Source organism: Thamnophis elegans, chromosome 4 (genome assembly GCF_009769535.1).
Source record: "Thamnophis elegans isolate rThaEle1 chromosome 4, rThaEle1.pri, whole genome shotgun sequence".
Lineage (NCBI taxonomy): Eukaryota > Metazoa > Chordata > Lepidosauria > Squamata > Colubridae > Thamnophis > Thamnophis elegans.
The window spans coordinates 90828587-90856333 of record NC_045544.1 but is presented as its reverse complement, the minus strand read 5'-3'; the positions used below and the strand labels follow the sequence as shown (position 1 = coordinate 90856333).

At 36.2% G+C, this 27747-nt stretch overlaps 1 protein-coding gene across 5 annotated transcripts in view; it reads left to right on the top strand.

The window, feature by feature from the left end:
* The window catches only part of PROX1 (prospero homeobox 1), a 73039-nt gene extending 45681 nt beyond the window's left edge, over positions 1-27358 (top strand). For all 5 annotated transcript variants that reach the window (XM_032214908.1, XM_032214912.1, XM_032214909.1 and 2 more), the window contains one exon: positions 22692-27358. In XM_032214908.1, the coding sequence (XP_032070799.1) occupies positions 22692-22877 (186 nt within the window). In that variant the 3' untranslated portion in view covers positions 22878-27358. The remainder of the gene's footprint in view (positions 1-22691) is intronic.
* The last annotated feature ends 389 nt before the right edge of the window (positions 27359-27747 follow it).

Genomic DNA, 27747 nt, shown 5'->3' with positions numbered 1-27747 from the left:
TTCCACATTAAAAAGAGAATAAAGGCACTGATACGAAAGTAAAACTAAAATACGCTTTTATAGTTGGTATATTGTTATATTGTGCCTTTTCTCTAATCCTAATATTTTAAATAACAGCTTTGGTAAAATAATAATAAGAAACTGAATTTGGGTAAGTGTTAATTTTAGGACTCGTTATTACTTTTTAAATGTATACCTTCAAAGACTTTTGAAATTAGAAGTGAAATTGAAAAAAAATGAGATGTTAGTCCAGGGCACTATGAAACTAGTTAGTTTAATAGCAATAGCAGTGGACTTATATACCGCTTCATAGGGCTTTCAGCCCTCTCTAAGCGGTTTACAGAGAGTCAGCATATTGCCCCCAACAATCTGGGTCCTCATTTTACCCACCTCGGAAGGATGGAAGGCTGAGTCAACCCTGAGCCGGTGAGATTTGAACCGCTGAACTGCTGATCTAGCAGTAGCCTGCAGTGCTGCATTTAACCACTGCGCCACCTCGGCTCTAGTTGATACTGTAAGTTGATTATGAACAACAAAATAACTTTAGATAGGTCATTGTCTTTTACTCATTCTATCTGTAACAATAAGTGCATCCTATGTTTATTCCAATATTTTAAAAAACACAAGATCCTATACTTAACCAGGTGTTTCTGGAAAGCTCAAACATGGGACTTGGGAGCAAACATTTCTTCTACCCATTCCTTATGTATACTGAATACAGTATAGGAGGCATTTTAGAAAGCTGTTTAAATATGACTGTTCTTGAAGGCATAAATCTTAATAAGCTGGGAAACCACAAACTCAAACTATTTAAGTTCATTTATTTTCATTCATTAATTTTTAAGTACAAGTTAAATCCTGTCAACCAGAATTATATTTGTTTGTCCCTCAAGAACTAATCCTACTTGAATCTCTTGCTTGCCTTAAGTACAATTTATCTTTTGTCTTGGGCATCTTCAGTCTAGGCATATATTAATAGAAGATCGTCAGAGAAAACTGAATGGGTTTTTTCCCCTCTGAATCATGACAATACAATGAGTGTCAGCACTATGGTAGTAATATAATATTTCTGCCAGCACTTTTAATATGATAGGCAACTGTAATCTGCCATATTGCCGTATGGGATATGTAAAGACTCCTGCAGCATGAAATTTATAAATCTGCATTTTAAAGTACTGGATTAATTTGACAAGGTAGAATTTGCCTCTTTTTGGTGGATAGGTACGCTTAGTGTTTCATGATATAAAAGAAAATCTAGCATCTATATTAGCCTTTATTTCATTTTTTTAAAAATCCAAAAATGGTGCTGCTAAATGCTTTATACTGTAGAAGTGTTCCAAGGCTCACAAAAATTGGTCTGGAAGAAAAAAGGCTGCAGATTGCCCATCTTATTCCCAATTTGGGAATAAGAAGAGCAAGAGAGGCCAGTAATCCATCTTTCCTTACAAATAGGCCAGCATACTCACACATTTTTTTCACATGAGGGAGAACTGTTATAGATAGGCAAAGGCATCAGCAAGAGATGAATGAGAATTTTTATAAGAACTTACTAAATTTATAATTTCTTTAAATGTATGACAAAGTCTACTTCAGATTTCCCTTTTAAACATGGATTATGGGAGAAAGTAAAACTGATAGAAGAAGCAGAGAGCTTTGTGCACTCAGATCTTTTTGATTTTTTTTTAAGTCTGCCTTTGAATATCTACATATTTATCCATACGTGCAAAGCTAAATTGGACTTGCTTCCTCTTTTTTCTCCTCTTGACATGGTCTTTAGGGCTGTATTATCCACTGAATTCAGTATGTGAAATAGAAAATAATTTGTTTGTTAGGGGATAATTTTAAAAAGCAAGGAATAGTAAAAAAAACAAATAATGTGTAAAAAATTCACACATTCTTCATATAATAGGATGGAATTTGAGATCTTTTAAAGAATCAAATACGGTGTGCGGCATGGTAATGACATCCTTCTATTTCTAATTCCAGTGAAGCAGATAAAGAGGATGAGAAGAAAAGGATCATAAGTTTAAGCAGATAACAGTGTAGCAAACCCTTTAGATCAAAACATTGAAGAGTGCTTAGGAAAATATCAGGGAGTTAGTATAGTTCTCATCCAGCTGCTGTCTGTTTTCAAAGCCATTTCCCCCTCACAAATATTATCTTGGGAGTGCTGAGTTGATCGCTAATGTTCCCATCCCCATATTGCAAATGGCTGAGAAATAATGACTTGCCTAAGGCCACCCATTGAGTTACTAGCTGAGCTGAGATTTGAACTAGAGACTCCCCAGTCATACTGTGTCCTCTCTTAACTGATCTGCTCCATAACATGGTGGATTTGGATGGGTTTTGCTAAAATCAGTGCTCTCCCATAGCTGGGCCTTCTGCTGGTTTCTTCAACTCTAATCCTTACATTTTAAAATTCTTTACTTCTAAACCAATATTCTCATTTCATCTCTTCTTTATTTCAGTGTGCTTTAGTCCTCCTGCAAAGCATTTCCTCTATGCTTAAGCTAACATTCTTATCTGCACTGAATCCAAGCTTTATCTCTCCTGCTTTCCTTTTAAAAAAGACCATTTCCTTCTTAGCTACTTTGCCTTTGCTATCTTAATTAAAGTGTAAGATTTCTGAGCAGGGGATCTGTTTTTCTCTGCAACATAAATAACATTTTAACACACTTTAATGTTTTACCATTGTAAATAGGGCTCTTCCTCCTCTCGCTCTTTCTTTTTAATAAAGGATGAAAATGGGCCAAGGACACTTTGATTCTTCTCGCAAAACAAGCAGATAGAAACTTCATTGGACATTAGCAGCTATTCCTTTGAATTTTGTAGAAATTTTTAATAGTCATTGGTTCCAGGCAGAGGAAGGAATTACTAAAGATCACTCACTCAGACTTGCAGTTTAGGAACATCAATATTCCAAAGCCAGGAGCACTGATTCTTAAGTGGCTTAATCCACAGATCTTGTCAGTACCTCTTAAAAGCTTACAAGCAATAAAAGGAGATGCAGTAATTACAGTCTTTTCCTCATCTGCTACAGCAATGAATCTTGTTTGGTAAAGAAATCATTGGAGGCTTTTTTTATTTGTTAGATTTATTTTCCTACCTTTCCTTCAGGATCTCATGGTAGTAAGCATAAAACCCCTTCTTCCCATTTTAGCTCAAAATAACCTTTTGAGGTAGGCTGGGTTGAAAACTGGTCCAAAGTCACCAGGGTGCTTGGCTTAGGGCAGACTTCAACCTCGCTTTTGGTGGTACTCATCTGTTTACCCACTTTTTTTAATCTACTATGTTGCATTGGCTCTAGTGAAATGCATGGCAAAAGGCTCACCTAGTGGAGAAGCAGATCCTGTTTCTTCTTGTTTCTCTCAGGCATTTTTGTTGGTTTGACTCTTTATTTTGTGTTATTGTTCATTCCTGTATTAAATCTGCAAGGCAAATGTTTGCAGATTCACAGCAGCATCAATAAGGTAACACAACATAAACCAGCACATCAGCTTAAAAGGAGAAGATCAAGGAGTTAAAAGTTAGGTGAGCCTTTGAGGCTGAAGCAAAGCTGTGACTGAAATCAGTCCTGCCACAGGCCTGATGAGCTGATGATAGAGTTTCACAGTGACCTGCCAAATCTCACTATTTGGAAGTGCACAGGCAAAACCTGTAGGGGATACAGTTATTCCTTGAGGCTTCTCTGTGCAAATGAAAATATACAACAACTGATTAAGGACACTCTATTTCTAGTGCCATGATTAACAGTCATGGATAAAGCTAAATGTTCATATAGAATGTGAAGCCAACAAAGGCAGATGCCCTTACTAATATTTAGTTTTTTACATCCTGCTTACATCCTGCACTGGACTGTTTCAAAATCATAGTATCATAGCATGAGAACTTTTTCAACATGTGAGGATAAAATACAGGGAAACCTGTATTTTAAAAATACAGGTAAGCTTGTATTTGACATACTGATACTGATAAATTATAGCACCAGAAGAAGCACAAATAATGTCCTGTGGTATGAAATTAGCTTGCCAAGAAAGTAGGTACCAGCAGGGATGTATAAGTTAGTGAATGCAGTGGGGGGAGGGAAAGGAGCATTGCAAAAGAATTAGAATCCCTTTATTCAGATAGGTTAGGTACAATATCATTCAGGAGCAAATATTACACCATGCTTTCTTCTTTTTTCCCTTGTAAATTATTCCACATTCTTTGTTTCCCCCATGGGAGGAAAAATGTACCAAATTCAGTACATCAAGGTTCACCAAAATAATGGCGGTAGGGTTTGATAAATTACAGCAGAAATTGCATGTGATGTAAAGTAAAGCTTAGAAAAATGCTGAATCAGAGTATTGGTATAATTTCCTATTGAAATTAGAAATCTAGACTGAAGTTTTGGGTTTTTAAAAATGGAAGGAAATACTTGTGCTGCAATATATGCATATATTTGGCTCTTGAAGCCTAAACTAGGCTGTAAAGGACTGACATACTCTCTCACAGGGTCTTCTTAAAGTATTTTTTAAATTTATAACGTTTCTAATATTTCTCTTTTTACCTGCCTTGTTTTATATAAATTTATGTAAATATAAATTTGTTTTAGATCTGTTTTATTTTTATTTGTGTTTGAACATCTTTAAACAGACTATCTTTGCAATTACTAGGACACTGTACAAAGATATGACCCAAACAAAACTTCAACAGAAATGGGCATGCAATACAAAAAACAAAACACATCAGCTAGTTAAATGCATGAATGAACAGAAAGATTATGAGGTGGCACTAAAAATATTGTATTTAAATCTTCACAGGGTGGGTATTCCATAATGGGAGTGTTTTTTGCTTTGTCACATCAAGCACACAAGGTAATTTTTTACCTTGACAAGACAAAAACCTTTTTGCATTATCTGCACTCCAGAACTAGGCCTGAGTATTATCTATGCTAATCAGAAGCTCTCCAAGAATATTCAGAAGCCCTTCAGATTACAAACATCTCCTAAAACAGACCATCTTGAATTAGTCCACATTTGTAAAGGAGGATGATTAATATAGTCAAAATTCTACTACAGTATGTAGTCTCTCTCATTTTTGAACTACCGGTTTCAAATTGTCACAAAAACTTGACTATATCCTTTGACATATAAACATGATGATGTAAACCCACAATGTTTGTGTGACTGTATGAGAGAGTGTGGGGGAGCAGGCAGGCAGGCAGTATCAGGAATAGGTGGTCAAAGTAGCAATAGAATTCCTAATCTAAATCAATGATATTGTGGTGAGGAGGAAGGTTGCTCTTTCAATGTTTGTCATGTTGTGGTGCATACTTAGAAAAAGAGTTGAATAAGACACATCTATCATAATCAGTAAGGGACGCGGTGCCTCAGTGGCTAAGATACTGAGCTTGTCAATCAGAAAGGTCAGCAGTTATTTGTGCCAGCTTCTGCCAACCTAGCAGTTTGAAAGCATGTAAAAATGCAAGTAGAAAAATAGGAAAAATCTTTGGTGGGGAAATAACAGCACCTTCAGTGTTTAGTCATGCCAGCCACATGACCACAAAGACATCTTCGGACAGCGCTGGTTCTTCAGCTTTGAAACGGAGATGAACACCGCCCCCTAGAGTCGGAAATAACTAGCACATGTGTGCGAGGGGAACCTTTATTTCTACATTATCATAATCGATATGTTGACTAGGTGAGAGCTATCTTATTAGTGGCATTTATAAGTGGCATTTATAAGTGGCATTTATAAGTGGCATTTATAAGTGGCATTTATAAGCAGCATTTCTTGACTAGAAGACAAATTAGCAAAGCAACCCAACTCCAATTGATTTGGAGAAGGAGTAGAAAAGAGATCTTCCTGATTTTCTCCACAACTGGCTAGATGCACTATCTTCTCCCTGTATTATTGTATTGAAATAAGGCTACTCCTTGAAATGGCACATAAAGAAATTATCTTTTATGTTTCATATTTCCAATGCTGTAAATATTCTAAATCATATACCTTGATGTACTGTTATCTGTGTTTAGGGAAATTCCTATTGCAGCACACAAGAAGGAAATTACCAACTTCCCTCATGAACCTGTTTACCACCTATTGATATAATTCTGCAGTTTAAGTAGTTTTCACCAACCCGAGACCTCTGGTCTCAAATCTTCAGGAGATAGGAACTAGTCTTTCTGGCAAGATAGGCCACTGACTGAATAAAAGTGGAAAGGCTTTTCTATTAAAAATAAAAATGCTGCCTTGTTAAAATTACAATTTCTCAAGGCATGGGAGAAAGCCTTGATTGCCAGGGAAAGCATGAGTAGCCTGCCATTCTAGAAATCTTACATTTCTGTAAAATTGCTAAGCAAACCTGTCCTGGCTTAGCCTTATCATATTTAAAGTATATTTGTCCAGCTTTGTAATAGGAGCAAGCAGACTGTTTGAAGGCCACATAGCTTTCAAACCTTGGTTGTGACACGCCAGCCCCATTTTGAAACCATCTTTATCTGGACGAGAAAACTAAAAACTGTTTGACCAACCAGCTCTCTGGCCAGTTTATCTTGTAATATGCCTTTAGCTCACAGAGCTTATTGATTTCCTTAAATTAATGTTTACAGAATGCTGCTGAATTTTACTCAATGGGACATTGTTCTTCTGAAGCTTAGTAAAATACGAGACAGACTGTTTTTGCTCTTAGTTCTTGTGCTGGGACTGATGAAATATTCTGATTTTTTTAAAGGCCAGCCTTGAACTATAGCTGTTTCCTACAAGTATGTTTACTCTGGGTACATTAGTAATGTGACACAGCATTAGACTCTAGCATTAGACTCTAGCATTCTATTTTGCTTAGATATCTCTAGATGCAACAGAGCTATCAGAATTCCAGAAATGAGAATATATTCATTTTTAACAAAATATTCAGGCACAATACAGGCTCACACAGTGTGATTTAGCATTGTGAAGGCAAGCATAGTGTAAGTAATAAAGTTTGACTTTGCATCTCCTTCTTCCTGTACATGTAAGAAGGTAGTTAACTTTCTACTTTTGATTAAACTACAGTTTCTTGTTAAGTCTGTGGTTTATTCTGATACTTAAAACACCAAATTCAAAGTCCATAGTTTTATATTCATTTATTCACATTCATATTGATTAGAAGGAGCCACAGCATCACACATTTATTTGCGATAATTAGAAATATTTAAAGTAGATTTTTTTTAAAAGTCAATTCTACTTATATGAAGAAATTCAGCTTTGCTAGAGCTTATTGTCATAATACTGTGTCATGGTTAACACATCACACAGTAAGCCCTGTCCTAAGGAAATTGTCATCCCCACTAGATAGATCAGAGTAGAAAGCACTAAAACTATTCTTTACTTTACTATTCCTTACAGAATCTTGCAAGTCTTCCCTTCCTGTTTTTCAGTGAATCAGAGAGGACTCACTTCTAACCACAATGTTATTTCTCCAGACGTAAACTAATATTCCAGCCTTCTTTACTTATGTAACAATTCTTGCATATTTCTGTCAAGGTCATCACCCTGATTCTCTAAAGAAATGCTATAAAGCACCATAGTTGTTTGTAGAAAATCTTCAGGTTTTCTTGATGTTTCACATCATTTGTCACATGCCCCACAAATGTTCTGGCAGTTTCTTGATAGGTATAAATAATAAATATCAAAACCTGGTTCAGAGTTAATAAACATGACAGTATAGATCAGAGGAAGAGATTTAAAGAATTTGTGCTTGGTTTATTGTAAATTATAGTTTCCAGTTTCATCTACTGGGAAGCTTGTCACATGTCCCTAGTCAGAAGACAGCCTTGAGGTCCAAAAGGTTCTTGGTAGACTTGAACAATAGGTATTTTCCGCTAAAATTCAGTTTAATGATGAAAAATGTAGGCTTCTACACTTAGGTAGGGGGAACGTGCACAGAGATCAAACATATGCACACATAGATGGTAATGGCTCCTTGTTGTATTTGTGAGATGAACCTGGGTATCCTGGTACACCAAAGATTAAGCATTAGATAGAGGTGTGCTGCTACTGATTAAAGAATCAATATAATCTTGGGCTACATCCATAGCAGTTGAGACAGGAAGTTATACTTCCAATCAGTACTATACAAGTCAAACTGCCCTCTGCAATATTCTATCCAGGATAGGAAAGATGCTGATGAACTGGAAAGATTGCAGAGAAAAGTAACAATGATGTTGATGGACTTGGTGGTAAAATCCTCTGGTTAAATCCTCTAGTTTATTTTGTCTAAAGAATAGAAGACTTGACAGTGGTTGTATTCGAACTACTGCCATGGGAAAAAGGGTAAAGGTTTTTTTTCTCTCCATAGTGCCCAAAGGCCTAAAGGATGGAAGATCTTACAAATAAAGATCCAAACTTTAAGTAAAGAGCAAGTTCCGAACAACAAAACTACCTGACTCCTGGAGTCATGGGTGATACACTGTCAGGCATGAACAGCAAGACTCACATGCATAGATCATGCGAGATCACACTACTATGGTCTACTTTACAATACAGGAGTTTCCACAGTATGGCAGCCTACTCCTTGAAACAATTATATAAGGCTCCAAGGAAAACTTAGGAAGAGTCATCCCTAACTCTTTTGCAATTGCATAGTGACTCCAGGCTAGCTCCATGCTTGATCCTCCATGCCAAGTTGAGTTCTTCCCCATATACACCATTGAAGGTTTTCAAATGAAGTTTGGATTGTGATTTATCTGGGGTGGTCTGAGGATTCTTGCCTAGACGAGGGCTTGGACTAAAAAAACCTCCAAATCAGCATGGTCAATATATACTCCTTTCAAATAAGATCCCTTTGGATCTTTCTCCCTTTGATATTTTCATATTGAAACACTCAAACTGCTGTAGTAATGTCAATTTTTCCTTTGATGCATTTCCTGGTGAACATTCCCATTTGTCCTATTTCAATAAGGAGAATGTATTACAATTTACATTGCAGAAAAAGAAGGATGTCAAAGGATTATTTAGGAAACTCTGGATATAGTTTCTTCATTGTAGCTGTTCTCCCAATTACTGCTCACATATAGGACAATATATTAGAGGAAACCTGGTATTATTTAAACTGTCTAATTGAAATGAATGCAGCTGATAAATTCTTAACAATCATATTAATTTAGCTAAAAGTAATTGAACTGCCTTCCTGAGAGATTGTCAAAATAAAGTTCATCAAGTCTCTGTTTAGGTTGCCCCTGTCTCTACTTCTATTCCAGTTGTGCTTATATAGGTAAATAAATATTTTTCCAATTTTCAGTAATCATGCTCCATGCTCTTTTAAAGTAGAAGAATTTTACTTTTTTATTTTATTAATAAATAGATTTCACTTTGAATAATCAATTTTTGAATGTTTCCTTAATTAATAGTGAATAGATCAATGAAGGTTAGGATGATAAAGCAACTCAACCATGTTGTGTAAATTGCATGAGTGTCTTAAATGAAGTTTTCCCTATTTTATATTTGCAGCAATGTTGCAAGGTAAAGTTGTTTGATTGAGGGATATATCATGTATCTATATTCAGGCTCATCAAGTCCATACCAATGGCATCTTTGTTCAAATCTACTGCGGGAAAATGTAGCACCCTGAAACTTCATAACTTCTCAGTGTATTGTTAGCTGAGGATTATAGAATTTAAAACCTGGCTTATACCAGGCTGATGAAAACTGAAGTTTATATTTTCTGGATCAGAAATATTGCACTCATGATCACTCCAAATTCAATTAAAACAAATTTCAATTAATTCCTTTGAAATAAATGATTTCCCAGCCTCACTTAAGAAATAAATACCCATGAATTTGTGAATTGGGGAAACTAAAATTTCACAAGGTTTCATAAATTTCATCATTATATTTTTTCCCAATGCCTGGAGTCTGAAAATGTTGCTGTTTCCTAGTTTAATAAAAGGCCAAAATAATGAAATGATCTAACCATATTCTTCTTGCCTAGCCCTGTTCATTCTATCTGGCAATAGGTCTCCAGGCATCTGACCTGCAATATGACTTTTTGCACCACGAATACCAAGGTTTGGAGCTGTAGGGTTCTGCGCGCACAGCTGTTGCTCAGCTGAAACTACTATCTATGGCTTTCTCTTCCATCTAGACCAGTGATAAATTCACAGATAAATTTTCTTTAGTTATAAGATTCATTATGCAAAAAAGGTTCTAGGACTCAGCTTATGGATTGAGTTGCATTTTTCCATTATCTTCTATACACAACCTCAAAAGAATTATGCTGGTTCATGATATATGTTAGCAAGACACCATTAAAGGACAGTGAATGAACATAGGCAATAAAAATAGCTGAATGTTTCTAAAGGGTTACTGTGTACAAGTAGGAATTTGACTGAGTTTTGAGAAAGCAAAAATGAATTTGAAAGGGGGAAAAGGGGATCCAATTCATTTATTATGAAAACTGAAGTCTGAATTTAATAATCTCATTTTCTTACATGGCAGATACTGGATGGAATTCCCTTTTGATGTAGTATACTTCTTGAACAGTTTCATGCTGTTCTTTTGGCAAGTTTCATTTTTTTATAACTTGCTAGATTGATGGCTGCAAAGCTGGACACGTATTAATAGGTCCTTTTAGAATAACTTATTCAAGAAAATTCTTCTCTGCGCTTTGAATGAGAAATTTGCTATAATTTGGAAAAACACAGAAGGCTTCTGTGAAACTCCTCTAAATAGGAGTTTCTTTTAAATAAGAATGTGTTGGCAATTCAGCCTTTTAAAACTTGTAGAGTTCTGTTGTGTAATGAAAAAAATTATCCCATAATTGAAGTATTTTAAAGTCATGCCTTTTTGTTATTCAGATTTTATGGTGGCTGCACATCCATTAAGGAAAGACCATCCATAGTTTTTCTCTATGATGGACTTAGTCATCACTTCACTGTTTAGAAAGAAAAATAACAAAAACAACAACAACAACATATAACTTTTACATTTAATTTGTCCACAAACTAGTTAAACCAGAAAGCTTGCTTTTAAGATGACTTAATTCTACAGCCCAAATCAATTTAAATCAGGACATTTCGACATAACAGGTTGTTACTCAAGATTGTTGGGATACTCTGCTGTGTTGTTTCTCTGGGAGTTTATATGCCAAGAAAATGTTTTTTTTAAAAAAATAACTTCAGTTGTTTATTTATTTAGTAGAAGATATTTACAGACAAAGTATAACTATGTCTGATATCCTTGGTAAGGAAAAAGAAACAGGTCCCATTTCATCTTGCTCCTTTACCTAAGAGATGATGTGAGGAGTTACTGAAACTGCCAAGTTTATCTGTTTTAAGTCCACTTTATCTGTAGTGCAAGTCCCCCAGCTTGTGTCACTGGTGTCAGGAGATAGATCTCTCCTTAATCAATATTTACTTAACAAACAGCAAGGGATAGGAGAGTTTGTTTAGAAGAATCATGTGCACATAAGGGTGAATGAATGCTCGGTTAAGTACTTCTCCTGTTTGTCGCTGTTTCTCTTTCCCTCTCTTCTTTTTCACATTCAGACTTCAATTTTTGTTTCTTGCCCTGTGATCATGTTAACGAATTGTGATCATGTTCGTAAACAGTTTAATAACTCTCCCTAGAGAAGAAGGGGTGCGTAATACTTCCGTTAGTAAAATGGCTAAAGGACTGGATAGTGAATCTGAAGGTTTACATTTTAAACATCTCCTCTGTTATAACCTGTATGGCAGCCTAAGAAATCCATTCTTTCTCCATTTCATTTTCCCAGTTGTAGTACAGAGAAATGGAGTGCCGGTTATAATTATTTTGCAGAACAGCAGCAACAAACATAATAAAGAGTCCTGTGGCATCTAAAGGACTAACAACTGCATGATTGCATGTGTTACTGTAGATAAAATTCTACTTCCTTCTTATACACAGATTCAGTATTCCTTACATATGATGAACAGAACAATTACTCACAAAAATCTTACATGACAATAAACACTATTATACTTCTGAAATATTTAGGAAACTATTATATCAAGTTGCTAATATTAATAATAATGGTAGATGCTGCAAACATTCTTTTCTGCTTTTGCCCTTTAGAAAAACTGCTCTTGTTTTTGGAGAACTACTGGCAATAACTCTCCAAGGTCTCTTCCAAAAGATCTTCAGGCTTAGATCTGTTACCATGGGAAAGGATTTCCATAGTTGTGGGGCAGGCTTATCTCTTCATGTATTCTTGCAGATCCAGCGTGGCACCTGGCAGCATTATTTTTAAGCAAATACATTTTATATGTACAAAATATGCTTTAAATACTTCAGCCTAATTGCACTTTATTCTGACTCTTTTAAAATCCACTTCTAATGCTATTCTCCATTGCACTCATATTTAATATTGAGAAACTCTGCCCCTTGGTTTATGTACTAAGATAAGACTTCTCTATTTTCTTTTAACCCCCTTATATTCATGAAACATATGTCTTTTCTGAAGGGACGTATATGTAGCAAAATGTTATCCTGAACTGTCATTCTCCCTGACTTTTTCCCTTCTTTGAATCCAACCAGCTAGGCTAAAAAATAGATAGAAAAGAGCTCTTTATCTTCTCCTCTAGAACAATTGAACTGGCCACATACAATTAGCTTTAAGGCATCTGAGCCTAGTTGTGTGTGCTTTTTTATTTTGTGAATCAGAGTTGTAAAAGCCATCTGAAATATTCATGCAGAATTGTCTGAGAAGCAGTTTCTGTTTTATTTACTGCACACTAGAACAGCCACAGTGGATTAGTTTGACAATACCCGTAACAAAAGCACAACAGCTGATGCGTGTGATGTTAGGAGGTGACAAAACAGTTAAAGTATGCTGCTGGCTACAGGCAAGCAGTCAGCAGATGCAGACAAAAGGGTTTGTGACAAGAATAACTCTCTCTCCAAGGCGAGCAGTCAAGAGTATCCAAAATACCAATACCCTTTTCTCCTTGACATTGTCTTCTTACACTCAGCATTTTATTGCCCTTTTATAGTAAAGAAACACAAACAAAACCAAAGTGCAATTCCCAGGGAGATCTGTTTTGACATAAAGGGGATCTTCCTTTCGCCCTTACTTTCCCTCTCCTCTGACTTTAAGGTGATTCAGTCTAGACGTAAACCTGGCATAGGGGACGTCTCAGGTGCTGCCTCTTTTGCACACGCGCCTCTGGGATTAAGAGGAGCAGTGCAAGGACGTTTTCTTCACTATTCCCATCCTTTTTGGGTTGAGATTATACAAAGATAACTCATAAGTGATTGCATTCAGGGGAAAGACAAAAAGAGAGAGAGAGGGCTTTAAAACCAGCCTGCCTGTTAAAAATTAACAAGGCAAAAAATAAACATCCTTTAAACAGAGCAGGTTGCTTCTTTTTTCCACCTTAAAGTAATGAAATCAATTTCTGCTGCTAATAAAGAACAATAGAATTAGGTAAGACACATGGGTGTCTAAAAATAGCAAGAACATCAGTTCTGACACACACACACACCACACACACACACCACACACACACACACATACACACTTCAGGCAGGGAAAAGAAAGGCTTTGGTCAAAAAGTTTTAAGGAACTGCTGAATATTTTTTTTGTCTACAAACTGATATTTCTTTCAAAAATGGGCCAGGGTCTCCAAAAGGGGAGAAGGTGGGAGATGTAAGAAAGAAGGGGGGAAAAGTGGAGACAAGGCTGCCTTCTTGCTAACCTTTGTAACTCTCCTTCTATTCTCTCTGACATTCATTCAGCTGCCAAGTGTGTTTGGCAAAAGCTGCAGCCAGCCAGCACACTTCCAGTGACCGCTAACCTTGGTATGTCCTGACACTTATGATGAGTATCTGCAGGACACAGAAGGCAGGCAGGCTGCTATGTCAGGCTTTTATTATGTACTGCAGAGGCTGGGGACAGTCAGTTTAATAAAACAAATCATCCTTGAAGGTAAAGCAACTGGGAGGAGAAGGGAGGGGGCTGGGGGGGAGGAGGGGGGAGGGAAAGTCTTTGCTGCTCGGGCAAAAATAAAAATAAAGAAATAAACCTCCCAAGAAAAGACAGGGACAAAAGTGGGGAGTGAAGGACTGCCAGTAAAGCATCCCATTTGAAGCTCTGGCATCAGTACAATTCTGTCTAGTAGACAAACACTTTTGTTGCTGGCAGATTAAGGATTAGCAGCATAATCCTATATGCATCTACACAAATTGAAGTTCCTTCAAGTTCAGTGGCCATTATTTTCTGATAAAATATTGAAACCTAAAGACCTACTGGTGAACAAATCTAAGTCCTGTTCATGGAACTGTAGGATTATCATGCTAAATGTGGTTGCAGAGAAATTTTCTTTGCAAATCTACAATAGTCCCAATGAATAATTTTGAAAAGTACCTTTCAGTTCTCTATATTAAGCAACATATTCACTGGAGAAACTTCTGCATGTGTTTAACTGTGCTATAACGGCATTATATCGCATCTGAAAAATAACCCTTCCTTCCTTCCTTAAAATTTTCTGTACTTTGGTTTTAAAAGTTCCATGTTGAATAAATACAATACTGCTACAGTTATTACTACAATAGTAGTAGTAGTAGTAGCAGCAGAAGTAGTAGCAGTAGTGGTAGTAGTGGTGGTAGTAGTAGTAGTAGACTGCCCAGAGCCTGTCTGAGAAGGAGATAGGGAATCTCTAAATTTGATAAATAAAGTCTTATGATGTTCATAAAGCCTATTTTATTAATTTTAAGCATTTTCATGATTTTCAGTCTATTTACTTTATTTAAATTGTTATGTATTATGATAGGTTGCGTTTGTGAACTTTATGACATAATATTAGAGAATTCTGTAATGTTATAGAAAAAAATGATTACATCAGGGAGACCTTTATCTGCTTGCAACATTTCTAACGTCAACTAATGAATTTGTAATCAAAGTTTATTTCTGAATCATTTATTCATGATTCATAGACAACCAGATTGTATGTATTATCTTAGATGGATACCAAGCCTGATTGTAAACAAGGATATTTGCTTATGCTCATGAAGCAACAGTTTTTCCATTATTAGTCTGCATTTCTATCAAAACCATGCCTGAGTTTGTTCATAAAATGTGGCAAGCATGTAATATTATGATTATTTTCTGAAGTTAAGATCAAGTGAATCAAGATTTTCCCACCAATCTCTATTCTCCTTCCTGACAGGAAAATTCCTATATTAAAGAAGCCTTGAAGGATAAGCAGTTGCTAAATCTGTGACTGCAGTAGGAGCCATAGGAGCAAACACCATATTTATCAGTGGTCACCAGAAAAGTTGTTCTTTATTTGTTTTACTATAATGTCCCCCCACCATAGGAAATCATTCTAATAATACTGTCACATGCACTTCTGTTTCTCTTCCATATATGCACATTAATCCATTTTTTTCAGGCTATTCCAATTTACAAGGAACATTGTCTTCTCCTTTTCTGAGAGAAGATTGTATGTCTGAAGTCCACCACTCATTCCTCCTCTCAGCATTGTCTTTCTTCCCAATGAATGTCAAGTATTATTATTTGATTGACTGTAGCCACCTGATGCTAGGAAAATGTTCTGGGTTCATAGTAGGGATTGTTGTTGAGTCTATAAAAAGAAATCTGGACGGGGCTCTTATTTGTCACTGAGGCATTGTTTCTGCAGATGTTTCTGCTGGAGAGATGTTCAATCTAATAGGTGTAAAGATGTACTTAGTAGGTCATTCTTACTTAGGATCAGGGAAAAGCTGCCCCCAGACACACACAATTAGCACAGCTGACTGGTTATTTGCTCACTAGGAAAAAAAAGATCATCTAACTCTCTAATCACTCATCCATTTAAACAATTAGATATTTTGCCTCAGAATGTGCATTCTCTTAAGAAATTATGGCATGCACCTTATGAAATGGGAAGGGGAGGCAGTCTGCTAGATTAAGCATTGAACAGTGCTAAATTTGTAAAAGAAGGGCAACATTCATTACGTCTCCCGACTTAGCAATCTTTCCATGCCATCCAATCCTATGGTTTGTGGTGAAAGAAAAGGGTTCTTCAGAGATTTTAAATGCCTTTGACAACAAGCAAACAAAAGAAAGAAAATAAACTTCAGAAAGCTTGTACAACATGAAGAAAAAAAACAAGACCCAGGCAATAATGTGAAGCTTACAAACTAAATCTGGCTAACTTAGCAATAGGACGTAGACTTATATACTGCTTCACAGTGCTTTACAGCCCCTTTCTAAGTGATTTACAGAGTCAGCATATTGCCCCCAACATTCTGAGTCCTCATAATGTTAATATGCAATACAAAGGAATAAGTCAGGCTCCCTGACAGGAACAAGCTTGTTGGATTTTTAATAATAAAAAAAATAACCTGGAGCAGGAAACTTTTGTAACACTCAAAGGCAACATTACATGTGGTCACTTATTTTGGCTACACATGAGGTACCAAAAAGCATTCAGTATAGGTCAGTGAAGGGATGCAGTGGCTCAGTGGCTAAGACACTGAGCTTGTCGATCAGAAAGGTCGGCAGTTTGGCGGTTTGAATCCCTAACACTGCATAATGAGCTCCCATTACTTGTCCCACCTTCTGCCAACCTAGCAGTTCTAAAGCATGTAAAAATGCAAGTAGAAAAATAGGAACCACCTTTGGTGGGAAGATAACAGAATTCTGTGTGCCTTTGGTGTTTAGTCATCCCAGCCACATGACCACGGAGACGTCTTCAGACAGCGCTCACTCTCTGGCTTTGAAACAGAGATGAGCACCACCCCCTAGAGCTAGGAACGACTAGCACATATGTGTGAGAGGAACATTTATATTTATAGGTCAGTGATGGCAAACTATAACACACATGTCAAGGGTGCCATGCCAATTTGGGTGACACTCCAGTGTTCAACATCTGACAACAACTATTTTCAAAAGAATGCCTGTTCTTGTGCAATTTTTGCAGGTTGTGGCCACTGGGTGAAAATGATGTGTACTCTTGCGCAACCTCTAGAGCATATGAAAATCACACAAGAATGGGGACATTCTTTCACATGGTTTTCAGACCATGGAAGATCATTCTCTGAAGCTACTACAACACTAAAGGCCTTGTGCGGAGCAGTCTTGGGTAGCCCTCAGGGGCCTGTCAAAAGAAAGAGAACACCGCCTAAAGATAAGCAGCACTGCAGATCCTGAGGAGAACTGGGCAACAGGCTGATTATATCATTACCTGAGGCTCATGTGCAGGGGGAATGTGAGGCAGTATTTTGAGTCATAGCGGTGGCAATAAGGCTGAAAATGAGGCCTGGGCTTCAGTTGGTACCACCAAGTATTGCTGTTCAAGGTGGCCTAAATAGAGTGGTGAGAGATAGTTGTTTCAGTTTTCTTCAGTGAGGGAGAGGTGGAACACACCATCATTTTCTGAATTTTTGATATGCGGAGCCCAAAAGGCTTTTCAGTGAATCTCTTCAGCATATTATTTATGAAGTTTCTACTTCTAAGAATTCAGAATTGCTTTATCTTTTTCTGTTTAACTTTACCAGTTATCTTTAATTATATCGTTATAAAATATTGCTCCCTTTTTCTTCTAATCCCAGAACTTTCATTCTCACAAACATAGCCATCTGAACAAAGATACATACTTTCACAACCATCACTTCTTAGGAGTGGTATCACTGATTGTGCTTTGAAGCACTAACATACTGAAAACTACTACATTTGAAACAGTTTTGCATTTTAGAGTTGGGGGCCATTCTTTTGCAGATGACATACCATTTGTGCTATCACAAATTTGAAATAATCCTTTATGAAACTTTCTAAGATATTTCTCTTAGAGCAGGGGTGTCAAATTCGATTTCATTGAGGTCCACATCAGGATTATGTCCAGGGTGGGCATGGCCAGCTCAATGTCACTTGTGTTGGGGGCACCTGTGGTGGCCCAAGTGCTCTGCCAGCAAAATGGGCTCCTGTGGGCAGCCCTCCCAAAGCTCTGTTTTTGCTGACAGAGGGTTGCAGGAGGCTGTGGCAGCCGAAAACAGAGTTTAGGAGCCCGTTTTTTCTGGCAGAAGCACTGTGGGCCGATCCTTCACTGTTTCCAGGGCAGCCCCAGGGGCCAGATCTAAGTACCCTGGGGGCTGGCTCCGGCTCCAGGGCCTTGAGTTTGACACCCCTGTCTTAGAGGGATTATTGTTAGTTTATAGAAATTTGTACCACATGCTTTATAAGCACCTTTTTTGAAGCTATGCATTGCATATAGTTGTCACTTAATGGCCATTTATTCAGGGACCATTCAGAGTTATGAAGTTTTGAGACACTTATGACAAGTCCTCATAGTTCTGGTATTACCGCATCTTATAGGCACCCAGCTCATAATTATGATGATTGTAGTATCCTGCAGACATTATAATCACTCTTTGCAACTTTCTTACCTGGTTTCCAACAAGTAAAGTTAATTGGGAAGCTGGCCAGGAGGTCACAAATGATGACCACGTGATAGCCTCATTTAATGACATGCAGTGATTCACTTAGCAACAATTAGGACTGCTACAACTGCAGTTACAAGTTGGTATGGTCATGCAATCTCTCAGTTTACAACTGCACTGTTAAAGCGATGGAGCTGTCAGTCCTAATTACTGTCATTAAGCAAGGATTACTTATTATTACTTGTAACAGCCACCTATGCTCCTCCTGACTTCATGTAAGTTAACTACATAAGTGTGACCTCCAGATTTGGCAATTCTTTATTCTGATTGAAGATAATTTATTATATAAAGTTAAATTTGATTTAGATTCCTAAGGAATCCTATTGTTTTTGGTCTGTTCTAGTGCTTATTGTAGTAGACACTGTACCTGCACCACGACACCAAAAATGTTTTATTTTTAGAAAATAAAGCATTTAGAACATTTGTTTATATGTATTTTAATATCTTCTTCCCATATCTCCTTACTATCAAATGTTTTGTGTGTGTTTTGGGAGGTGTGTGTGTGTGTATGTATGTGTATGTAGGCTCATTGGTTAACCTTAGGCCAGTCAGTTTTTCACAGAATTGTAGGAACTGTTGAATTGTGGAACTGGTTACACAGATTACTCTCATGTTTATTAGTTGATAGTTACATTTTCAGAATGTTCCTTACATTCTGATTTCAGAAGCAAAATATAAAAATGTTTCATCACAAACCATTGTAAATTTTGCAAAATATTGTTTATCCTTAAGCAATTGCAGGTAGTCCTCACCTTACAGCCACAATTTATATTGCAAGGTGAGAAATTTGTTAAGTGAGTTTTGCTCCATTTTACAACTTTTCTTGTCACCTTTGTTAAGTGAATCACTGCAGTTGTTAAATTAGTAACACAGTTGTTAAGTGAATCTGGTTTCCTCATTGACTTTACTCATCAGGTGGTTATAAAAGGTGATCACATGACCCTGGAGCAGTGCAAGTGTCATAAATGTGAGTCAGTTGTCAAACATCCAAGTATAAATCATGTGATCATGCTGCAGTGATCAGAAGTCACTTTTTTCAGTGCTGTTGTAACTTCAAACAACCATTAAGTGAACTGTTGGAAGTTGAGACTACCTGTACATAGTCACATTTATTAATTAGTTATAAATATTATTAATAATGTGTCATTAGTATTGTTAATAATAATATTAATTATTATGCTGCCCGTTTTGCCAAAGATGATTCTAGGTGGCTTACAATTTTGAATGTAAGATTAATGATGTAAGGTCATCTGATTTTACTTTAAAGTCAAGTTGAGTAAGAAAAGGCAGTAATGTCTATGGTGATGGGGATGAATGGAGCTATAGCAAACACATTCTGAATTTTATGAAGTTTAAATTTTATATACTGTATGGAATTAGGATAATTAAGAATTTGCCTTTATAGTCCTACCTTCTATAGATGACTGTGATAATCTCTACTTCCCTGTTAACTGGAATATTCAGAACCATAGTTCTAAATGTTTGGAGAAGCATCAGTCTGTGAAAAGTTGGTGTCTCTTCTATTCCTTAGTACAAAAAAATAGCACTGATGGCCTGGCAAATTTGTTTTCGTCATACCTGCTTGACCCTGGTTTTCCAGCGATTCATTTAAAGGCCTACAGCTAGATATAGAGAATTCAGTCAGCTATTCTTTCATGTTTTCTTCCTTTATAAGTCCATCTTTTACCATATTTTCTGAGGGTTTTACTTATGCTTCTGAATAATTGCTTTCTTCTACCAAAGTGGCACTTGAAGAAAATCAGAAATAAAACCATTATGGCATTAAACCACAATCTTGACAACTCCAGAAAGTAGATGTCCCTAGTCTAAATAAACAAAAACAAAAGGCAGCTTCATATTTTATAGGAAATATGCCTTTTTAATAGCACCCACAAAACAACTTGACATTTGTCTGCCTTCTCCTTACCTATGTCACAGTTCCAAAGGAAGAGATATATAAAAACAAAATTTAGCAAATGTCTCGCACCTTCCCCAAGCGTTCAGATGCACTTCTACTGTGTACAACATTTAATGGTAACGTGTTGTCAAGATTTAGGAAAGAATTTCTATAATTCTAGCAATTAGAAGCATCATATATCATTAGATTCAGTATTTATATAATTAGAATAAAACAAATGTGTTGACTGCTTAAAAGGATTTTTTTTTACAGTGACAACAAATTATGTCTTGACTCCATCCTCTTTCTAGCTGTTTTCACTTAGTATTTCTTTTGCATTGTAAATCAATTTATTTTTGCAAAATGTGTCTGGTGTTTGGGTACAAATTCCACCTTTGAGTGTATTCAAGCAACCACCGTGGACTTCAGTAGCTGCTGATCACATGTCTGCCTCATGGCAAAATCTTATTTGTGAAGTGCTTGTGTTTGATCTGCTACAGTGGCAAGAAAGCTTCAGTGCATTGTGTATAGTAGAAGAAGCTAAATTTTCAAGCTTTCCATGTAGGATGCAAAACATTTGGGCCAACACCTTTGCAACAATAGGGCATACGGATTTATTAGCCAATGTGGAATTGCAGACAATGTGTGTGTGTGTGTGTGAAGTGGGGGGGGGGGGAGAAAATCAATTTTTGTATGGATCTTTCTGGAAAGCTACTTGATCCCTATAAATAAAAGAAAACTTCTGCCACTATTTTTTAATGGATGTAACAAAGGAGTTGACTTTTATTTGACCCCTACCTCACTTTTTTTCCCTTTATATTATTTCAGGATTTTTTTCCCTTGCAGCTGTGTTTTTGGCCTTTAAAAAAATTAACCCATTTACAGAAATGTATAAAGAAATCCTACGTACAGAATTGTTTCTTGGGCTTATATTTTATTTGATTCTTTTTCCTTTCTTTAATAAAAAATATGTCAATTACACACTTTATGGCTACTACTGTTTGAGGCAATTGCCCTCTTGTATGAAGACTATATTGTTTTTTGTTTGGGTATTTTTTTTTAGTATTCACTGATCAGCTGTCCCAGGTAGTACTTACACTTGTGCTAAATTCAAGTCCATACTTTGAACAAACATATCAAAATGTTTTATGTGGGTCAAGCTGTCAATATGTCTCATCAAAATTGTCTTCTTTTCTGGCAAAAGCTTTCCAGAAAAGAATCTCAATCTTCTGCTAGCCAGGAACTTTTCATGAAAATGCCAGAAGTTAAATTGGATCCCCTATTTAAAGTAAAACATGAGCTTTGTTAAAGAATCAATGTAATTATTTTCCTTCTATCCAACTTTAACACTAAGCTGCATCTTAATATGAGGAATTCTTGCAAAAAGATGTTGAAAAATGGGTTTAGAAACTACTCAGCCTAAGCAGCTGAAAGATATTTGCTTTCAGAGTTACATTGCCAGTGATTACTCACAGATTTGCAACTTACTGATGCAGCCATCAATCTACACTCAGTACATGCTTTTTAAAATGGAAAGGTAGCAATAAGATAGTGAATGATTCAAGGTTGCTTGTCTTCTTGGAACAAGTTCCTGTTCTCCAAAGTAACAGTCATGAAATGTTATGAAAACAAAACATTCTTAATCACTTATTTTCAAAACATTATATATTGTCCATGCCAATTGGGGCTGCTGGAAGTTGTGAATGAACACATTTTAAATGGCTGTATCTTATCTATTCCGGGTCCATAACCATCACATATACAGAGTCCTGTGCTGCACAAACTCATTTAAATAAGGCTTTAAGTCTGAAGAGGGACCAATTATGGAATCACCAGAAATTGGATAACTTCTGAAACAAGCTGTTGAGAGTGAAGCTTTATCGGATTCTCTCAGAAACAATGCATAGGTGCCCTTTTCTTTTGCTGATTTTTAGCATTAGCTGGTACCACAGGAACACACAGAGACAAAGACCAGAGGTTACTTTCAGCGCATGCGTAATGCTCTTAGGGAAAAATAATGAATTCATATATGAGCATTATATCCTGCAGACCTCAAGGCAATCACCTTTCCCCCTCATTCCCTCCTTTGTTAATTATATCTTATAAAAACAGCACCCTCTAAACCCAGATGTTCATATTGTAATACTAACATTCTGTAGTTCATCTTTACAAAGCTAGCTAACACATGTTTTAAAAGTTATTGTACTATATATAACAGCCTTGCCTAAGAGAATAGAGTCCTGCTACATTTAGAAAATGCAGGTGCTATGTAAGCTCCCTTTTGAAAGCAAGGACTTAGCTCAGTTTCCTTTGAAGATCCAGAGACTTGAAACTGAAAACTTTTATTAATGCCATTGTCTCCTTGTATCAGCAGGTTCCAGAGAGATTCCTGGAAGTGGCTCAGATCACATTACGAGAGTTTTTCAATGCCATTATCGCAGGCAAAGATGTTGATCCTTCCTGGAAGAAGGCCATATACAAGGTCATCTGTAAGCTGGACAGTGAAGTTCCTGAGATTTTCAAATCCCCAAACTGCCTCCAAGAGCTTCTTCATGAGTAGAGATTTTCAACCGCTATTTATGAATGTATTAAAAAAAAAGTAGCAGACTCTCCCTTTTTTATGCCCAAGCTATGTGTGAATGTGTGTGTATGTGTTTCTATATTAATTTCATATATGAAATCAGATCAGAATCCCTTGTGATTTATTATAAGTTTAGGTCAGTAATAAGTGTATAATTATTTTAACTCCAGCTTTTATTTTACTTTTGCCTGTGACTTTTAACATTTTGGGAAAAAAACAGTATTGGGGCATTTTCTTCCCCTTCCAGTCCCTTTTCTTATCCCATGAGAAGAAGAATGATTTGAAGTGTGTACAAGCCTATCTCTATCTATCTATCTATCTATCTATCTATCTATCTATCTATCTATCTATCTATCGCTAATTACCTGGTTGATTTTTCCCCAGATGTTATGGTAAAATCCTACAAAAGGTGATGACTCTTTGTTTGTATTAAAAGCTCTTAACCCTATGGGGGATTTTCACAGCTAAAGTTTCTAACTTTTTAGTTCAACTGCTTAATGAAGGAAGTGCACTTTTTGTGTAACACTGTACAAGATATATAAATCCTCTTTTCTTTTCTCAACTGAGAGCAAAAGACATCATCTCTTCTAAACTTTATGACTTTCCTTCTATGAGAACAATGTATGCCCATATTTTGGCATCTTTTGCTCTACTATAAGCATATGTTCAAGCTTCTTGAGCCCTACTGTCATGCTTTGGGGAGAGGTACCTACCTACAATTTCTGTTGTTAGGAAGTTTGGGAAAACAAAAGTAGTGGCAAGTTCTCTCAGAAGGCACCACAGAGTTGAAAGTATGTTCTGTTCTGTTCTATGTTGGGCTCATCATATGTTAGAGGGACTGAATACAAAATTAAGTAGACTGGAGATGAAACTGGATGAACCCAAAATTCCAAAGTTGGAATGCACTCATTTTTTGATGTTTGCCTCAGCTATATTTATCTAGCTATGTTTCCCTTTCTCCTTTCAAGCAAGGCAATACTGTGCAAAGCAAATGAAGGCAAGATAATTTGTAGGTTGGCTAATACAATTCTGTAATATGGTTAACTCCTTAATAGAATTTCACTCTACATATAGTAAAAACAAAGGGGGGGGGGTTGCTGCTGTATGGTCTATCGTCATAGTGGAGCATTTTAAATTATTTTATTGGTCATGGGGAAATAATTCCTATTGAAATCCATGGAATCCAAAAGGGGCAATCCCATGCACAGGCATTTGGGGACTAAGTCCAGAAGTTATTTCTAACCATATGTTTATAGGATAAGTATGATGATTGATGAATGTTTTATTTTGGCTGAATTGTACCCTTTTACTTCATAAAATTGAATAGTTGGGTCAGGGCCATCTTCTAAATAGCATTTGATACAAATGTAATCTTCCTCTTCTTCTCTGAAATCTTTACGTGATGTATATATTTGATATTTCATATTTTTACCTGAAACATGTTTTAACTACTTTTTCATCTGAAAAGCATTGTAATATATGTTTGCTTTATTCTCAAATTACTATGGCAAAAATGACATCATCTCAGAGTGCAAGAATACTTTCAATATATTAGAAATGGATTAGAAACATTTTTATAGAAAATATTGTTTAAAGAAATAAACTAGGCACAATATATACTGAAAGCACAACTCTGGAGAAGAAAACTGTGCATACAGTTAATTGTTTAACTGTGCTAACTAACTTTCTAAGTTTTGAGCACGCTTCATGAGAACTGGATTGCACCTAAACATTGTGCAGAATTTGTATTTCTGTCCCATTGGCTAGGAAAATAAATGCTAGTCACTTTATTCATTCCTCAGAGTTACATAATTCATAACCAATGAATAGAAGTAATTAAATACTTTCTATTCTATAGCAAAAGTTTGAACTAAGCAAAACATGAGAGCCATGCATAATGTATTAAAAATGGAACTCTTCAGAGTTGTCCTGATATTTTCAAGATAATTTTTTGCAACGAAGAGCCACTGAGTTCTACTTCTGGCATCTTTCAATAAAGCTAAACTGAACACACCGAATGCAAAGCTGCTATTGAAAATTGCTAATATTTCCATACTTTCTATGACATCAATCTACTTGCATACTGAGACCATGATTACATACTGAGATCCCCACCAGCAGTTGATGACACAAGGGCTGACAAGCCCAAAACGTCCTAATATCCAAACACAGCAAGTTCTTTGCTGTTGATGGGAGGAGCTTATTTTAAGCTGCCATTTTCAGCAAGGACAGAATATGTTTACTTCTTGTTGGATATGATTGTTGGTATTTACTGGACAAGAATGCTGACTGGAGTCTAAAATGGAATTTCATCTCAAAATGACAAAAACAATGTTGATATTTCAATGAAAAGCGGGAATAAGAGTGGTATGGATCTAGCTGAAATGAATTGCAACAATCTAGTTCAAAAAAGAAGAAAATGTTCCCTGAATGTGTTTATGCTTTCTTCAGAGGTCTCTTTTTTTTCTTTTCACACTTTGGGAAAGTGGTAGTGTGTAGTAGAATTATCTCTATGTTATGGCACTATGGGTTTGTTGTTTTCTGTGTCTTTTGTACAGATGCAGTAAGAATTTATTGTTATCTGAACTGGTATTTATCTTTACCTTTCTCCCCCTTGAAATTGAATCAGATTCAGTCCTAACTGACCGTGGTAGCAGTTTTACAGTTTAGCAGATAGTTTTCTTTAGGATCCTCCTTTTTTTCCCCTCCCTTTCTTGAAATTGCTTTTTAAAGAAAAACAAAACATAAATTGTATTTTGGCTTTGGAGAGTAAAAGTTTACCCCATATACATTACGATAATAAAAAAGCTGACTAGTCACTGCGATGATGCCTCATTTATAAATATTGCTTGAGAGACAAAAATGATGAAAAGAGTTGACAGTAAAAAGCCTTAAAACCTGCTGATTTTTTTTAAAATGAGGGCACAGGCCTTTGTTTAGTGACAGAAACACACAGGGTTTCTCAATATGCAGAATAGCAGTTTTCTTGATGCAAAAGCTTTGCTGAAGCCAGTAAGATACACTAAAGCACACACTATGTTAAAGAAAAAGTCCAGTGGGTCTTTTCATATGTAATACTTCTAGCTAAAAAAAAACAGTTTATTAATCCAGGATAGGTTCCCATATTTGATTTTCTTCTTGACCGTTATTTTTGATATTTTTATTCTGGTGTGCTCCTCAATATATCTGACATAAGGAACTGGTTTAAAGTCAGTTATTAAGTAGGATCTAAAATCATTATTGGAAGATAATTTAAGATCCTAAATATTAGTTAACTAACATTACAAAACCATTCCTTGTCCCTGATATATACAAGGAACTTCATAGTTCGAATCAAATAGAACTAAATTACAAGAAGTAGTTTACAAAGAGAAAAGATTATGGGAAAACATATCTACCCTTCTGGGAGTTGCTATTTCAGCCCATGTGGAGGCAATCCAACTTTTTTAAAAATGGGGATGATTGTTATGATTATGTCCTTTTATTGTCTCATTTTGAAAGAAGCTTGCTTCTGCTAAAGATTTATGGAAAGGTACAGGAGGCTTGAAAAGGAGACATTGTCCTCATATTATTACAGCAAGCTCTTCAGCTCTCTCCATATTCAAAACAGCATGAAATCCTCTAGCAGTTTACTTTATTATCATCCTATTGTATTATCCCCTTGGCCATAACCAAACATACCCAACTAAAGCCATAGTTAATTTCTTAGGCACCATTTTGAAGACTGTTCATTCTTAGTAACATTAGTGCCGTAACCTTTAGCACTATTTGTCTTGAAACCATGATTTGCTTTTTAAAAAAGACCTTAGCTGATTATTCCCTAGTTATTTAATTGTAATTTCATTGTGTTAGTTGTGTTGCCTTTGTGCCTCCCAAAGCACATCACATTGAGTGTGAAATATCCATTTTTGTTCTATTTTAAGGATATTTTTTCATCCTCCCAATGATTTTTTTTAGAATTCAATTTTTAAAGAATAAAATGAGCACCTTGTGCCATAGATTTTGTTGCCATGCTGAGACATTAGAACAGCACAAGTCGCTGAAGTTGTCTTACTATGTCTCCTGTCCATTTAAAAAGAACAAGAAAAGGAGAAAACGAGAGGATAGATTTATTGATTTGGAATTTGAAAGCATTCAGACCAACAATTTTATGAAGCAAAGCCCCATAATCCAATTTCTCTAAGAATAGAGAGAGGATTCTTGAGAGAGAATCGTAGTCACATCATTTCCATGAATCTCACATGGATTTTTTTTTTTCATGAGTATTCTAATTTTTGATAATGCTGCACCTGATTACTGTTGGTTTCATAGGCAGGCTTTCCTTCTAAAGTCAGGACACTGCAGCAATTCTAAAACTGAGCCATGTCCAGCAATAGTAATTATTCAAATTGTCCATAGAATATATTAAAAAAATAAAAGATGGCCCGCCATGGCAATATAGTCAAAACTCTGCTTGTTTATATACAATGCAACACACAGAAAAAAAATGAGTGGAGCTTTTATCACACCATTAAGACCAGTATTTTGCCTTTCTTGACCATTCCTGCGGATATCCCTATACTTATACCTTCAGTCCCATGTCCCTCCCCACTTTTTTGTTAGCAAAACTGGATGGGACTGAGTTAGAAAAGACAGAAGGTACTTTTAATATAGGAAAAAGAAATTGACGTAGATAAATTGATTTAAAACACTTTTTTAGAATGACCTGGAAATTCTGTGTTGATTTTCATTTTTCTCCTCTTTTCCTATTCTCCCTACTACAGAAACTGGAGCTTATAGTGCGTGCCTAGACCTTAAATGCACCAGCAGAAGGATTAGATAAAACAAATCCTTCAAATTACCAGTTACT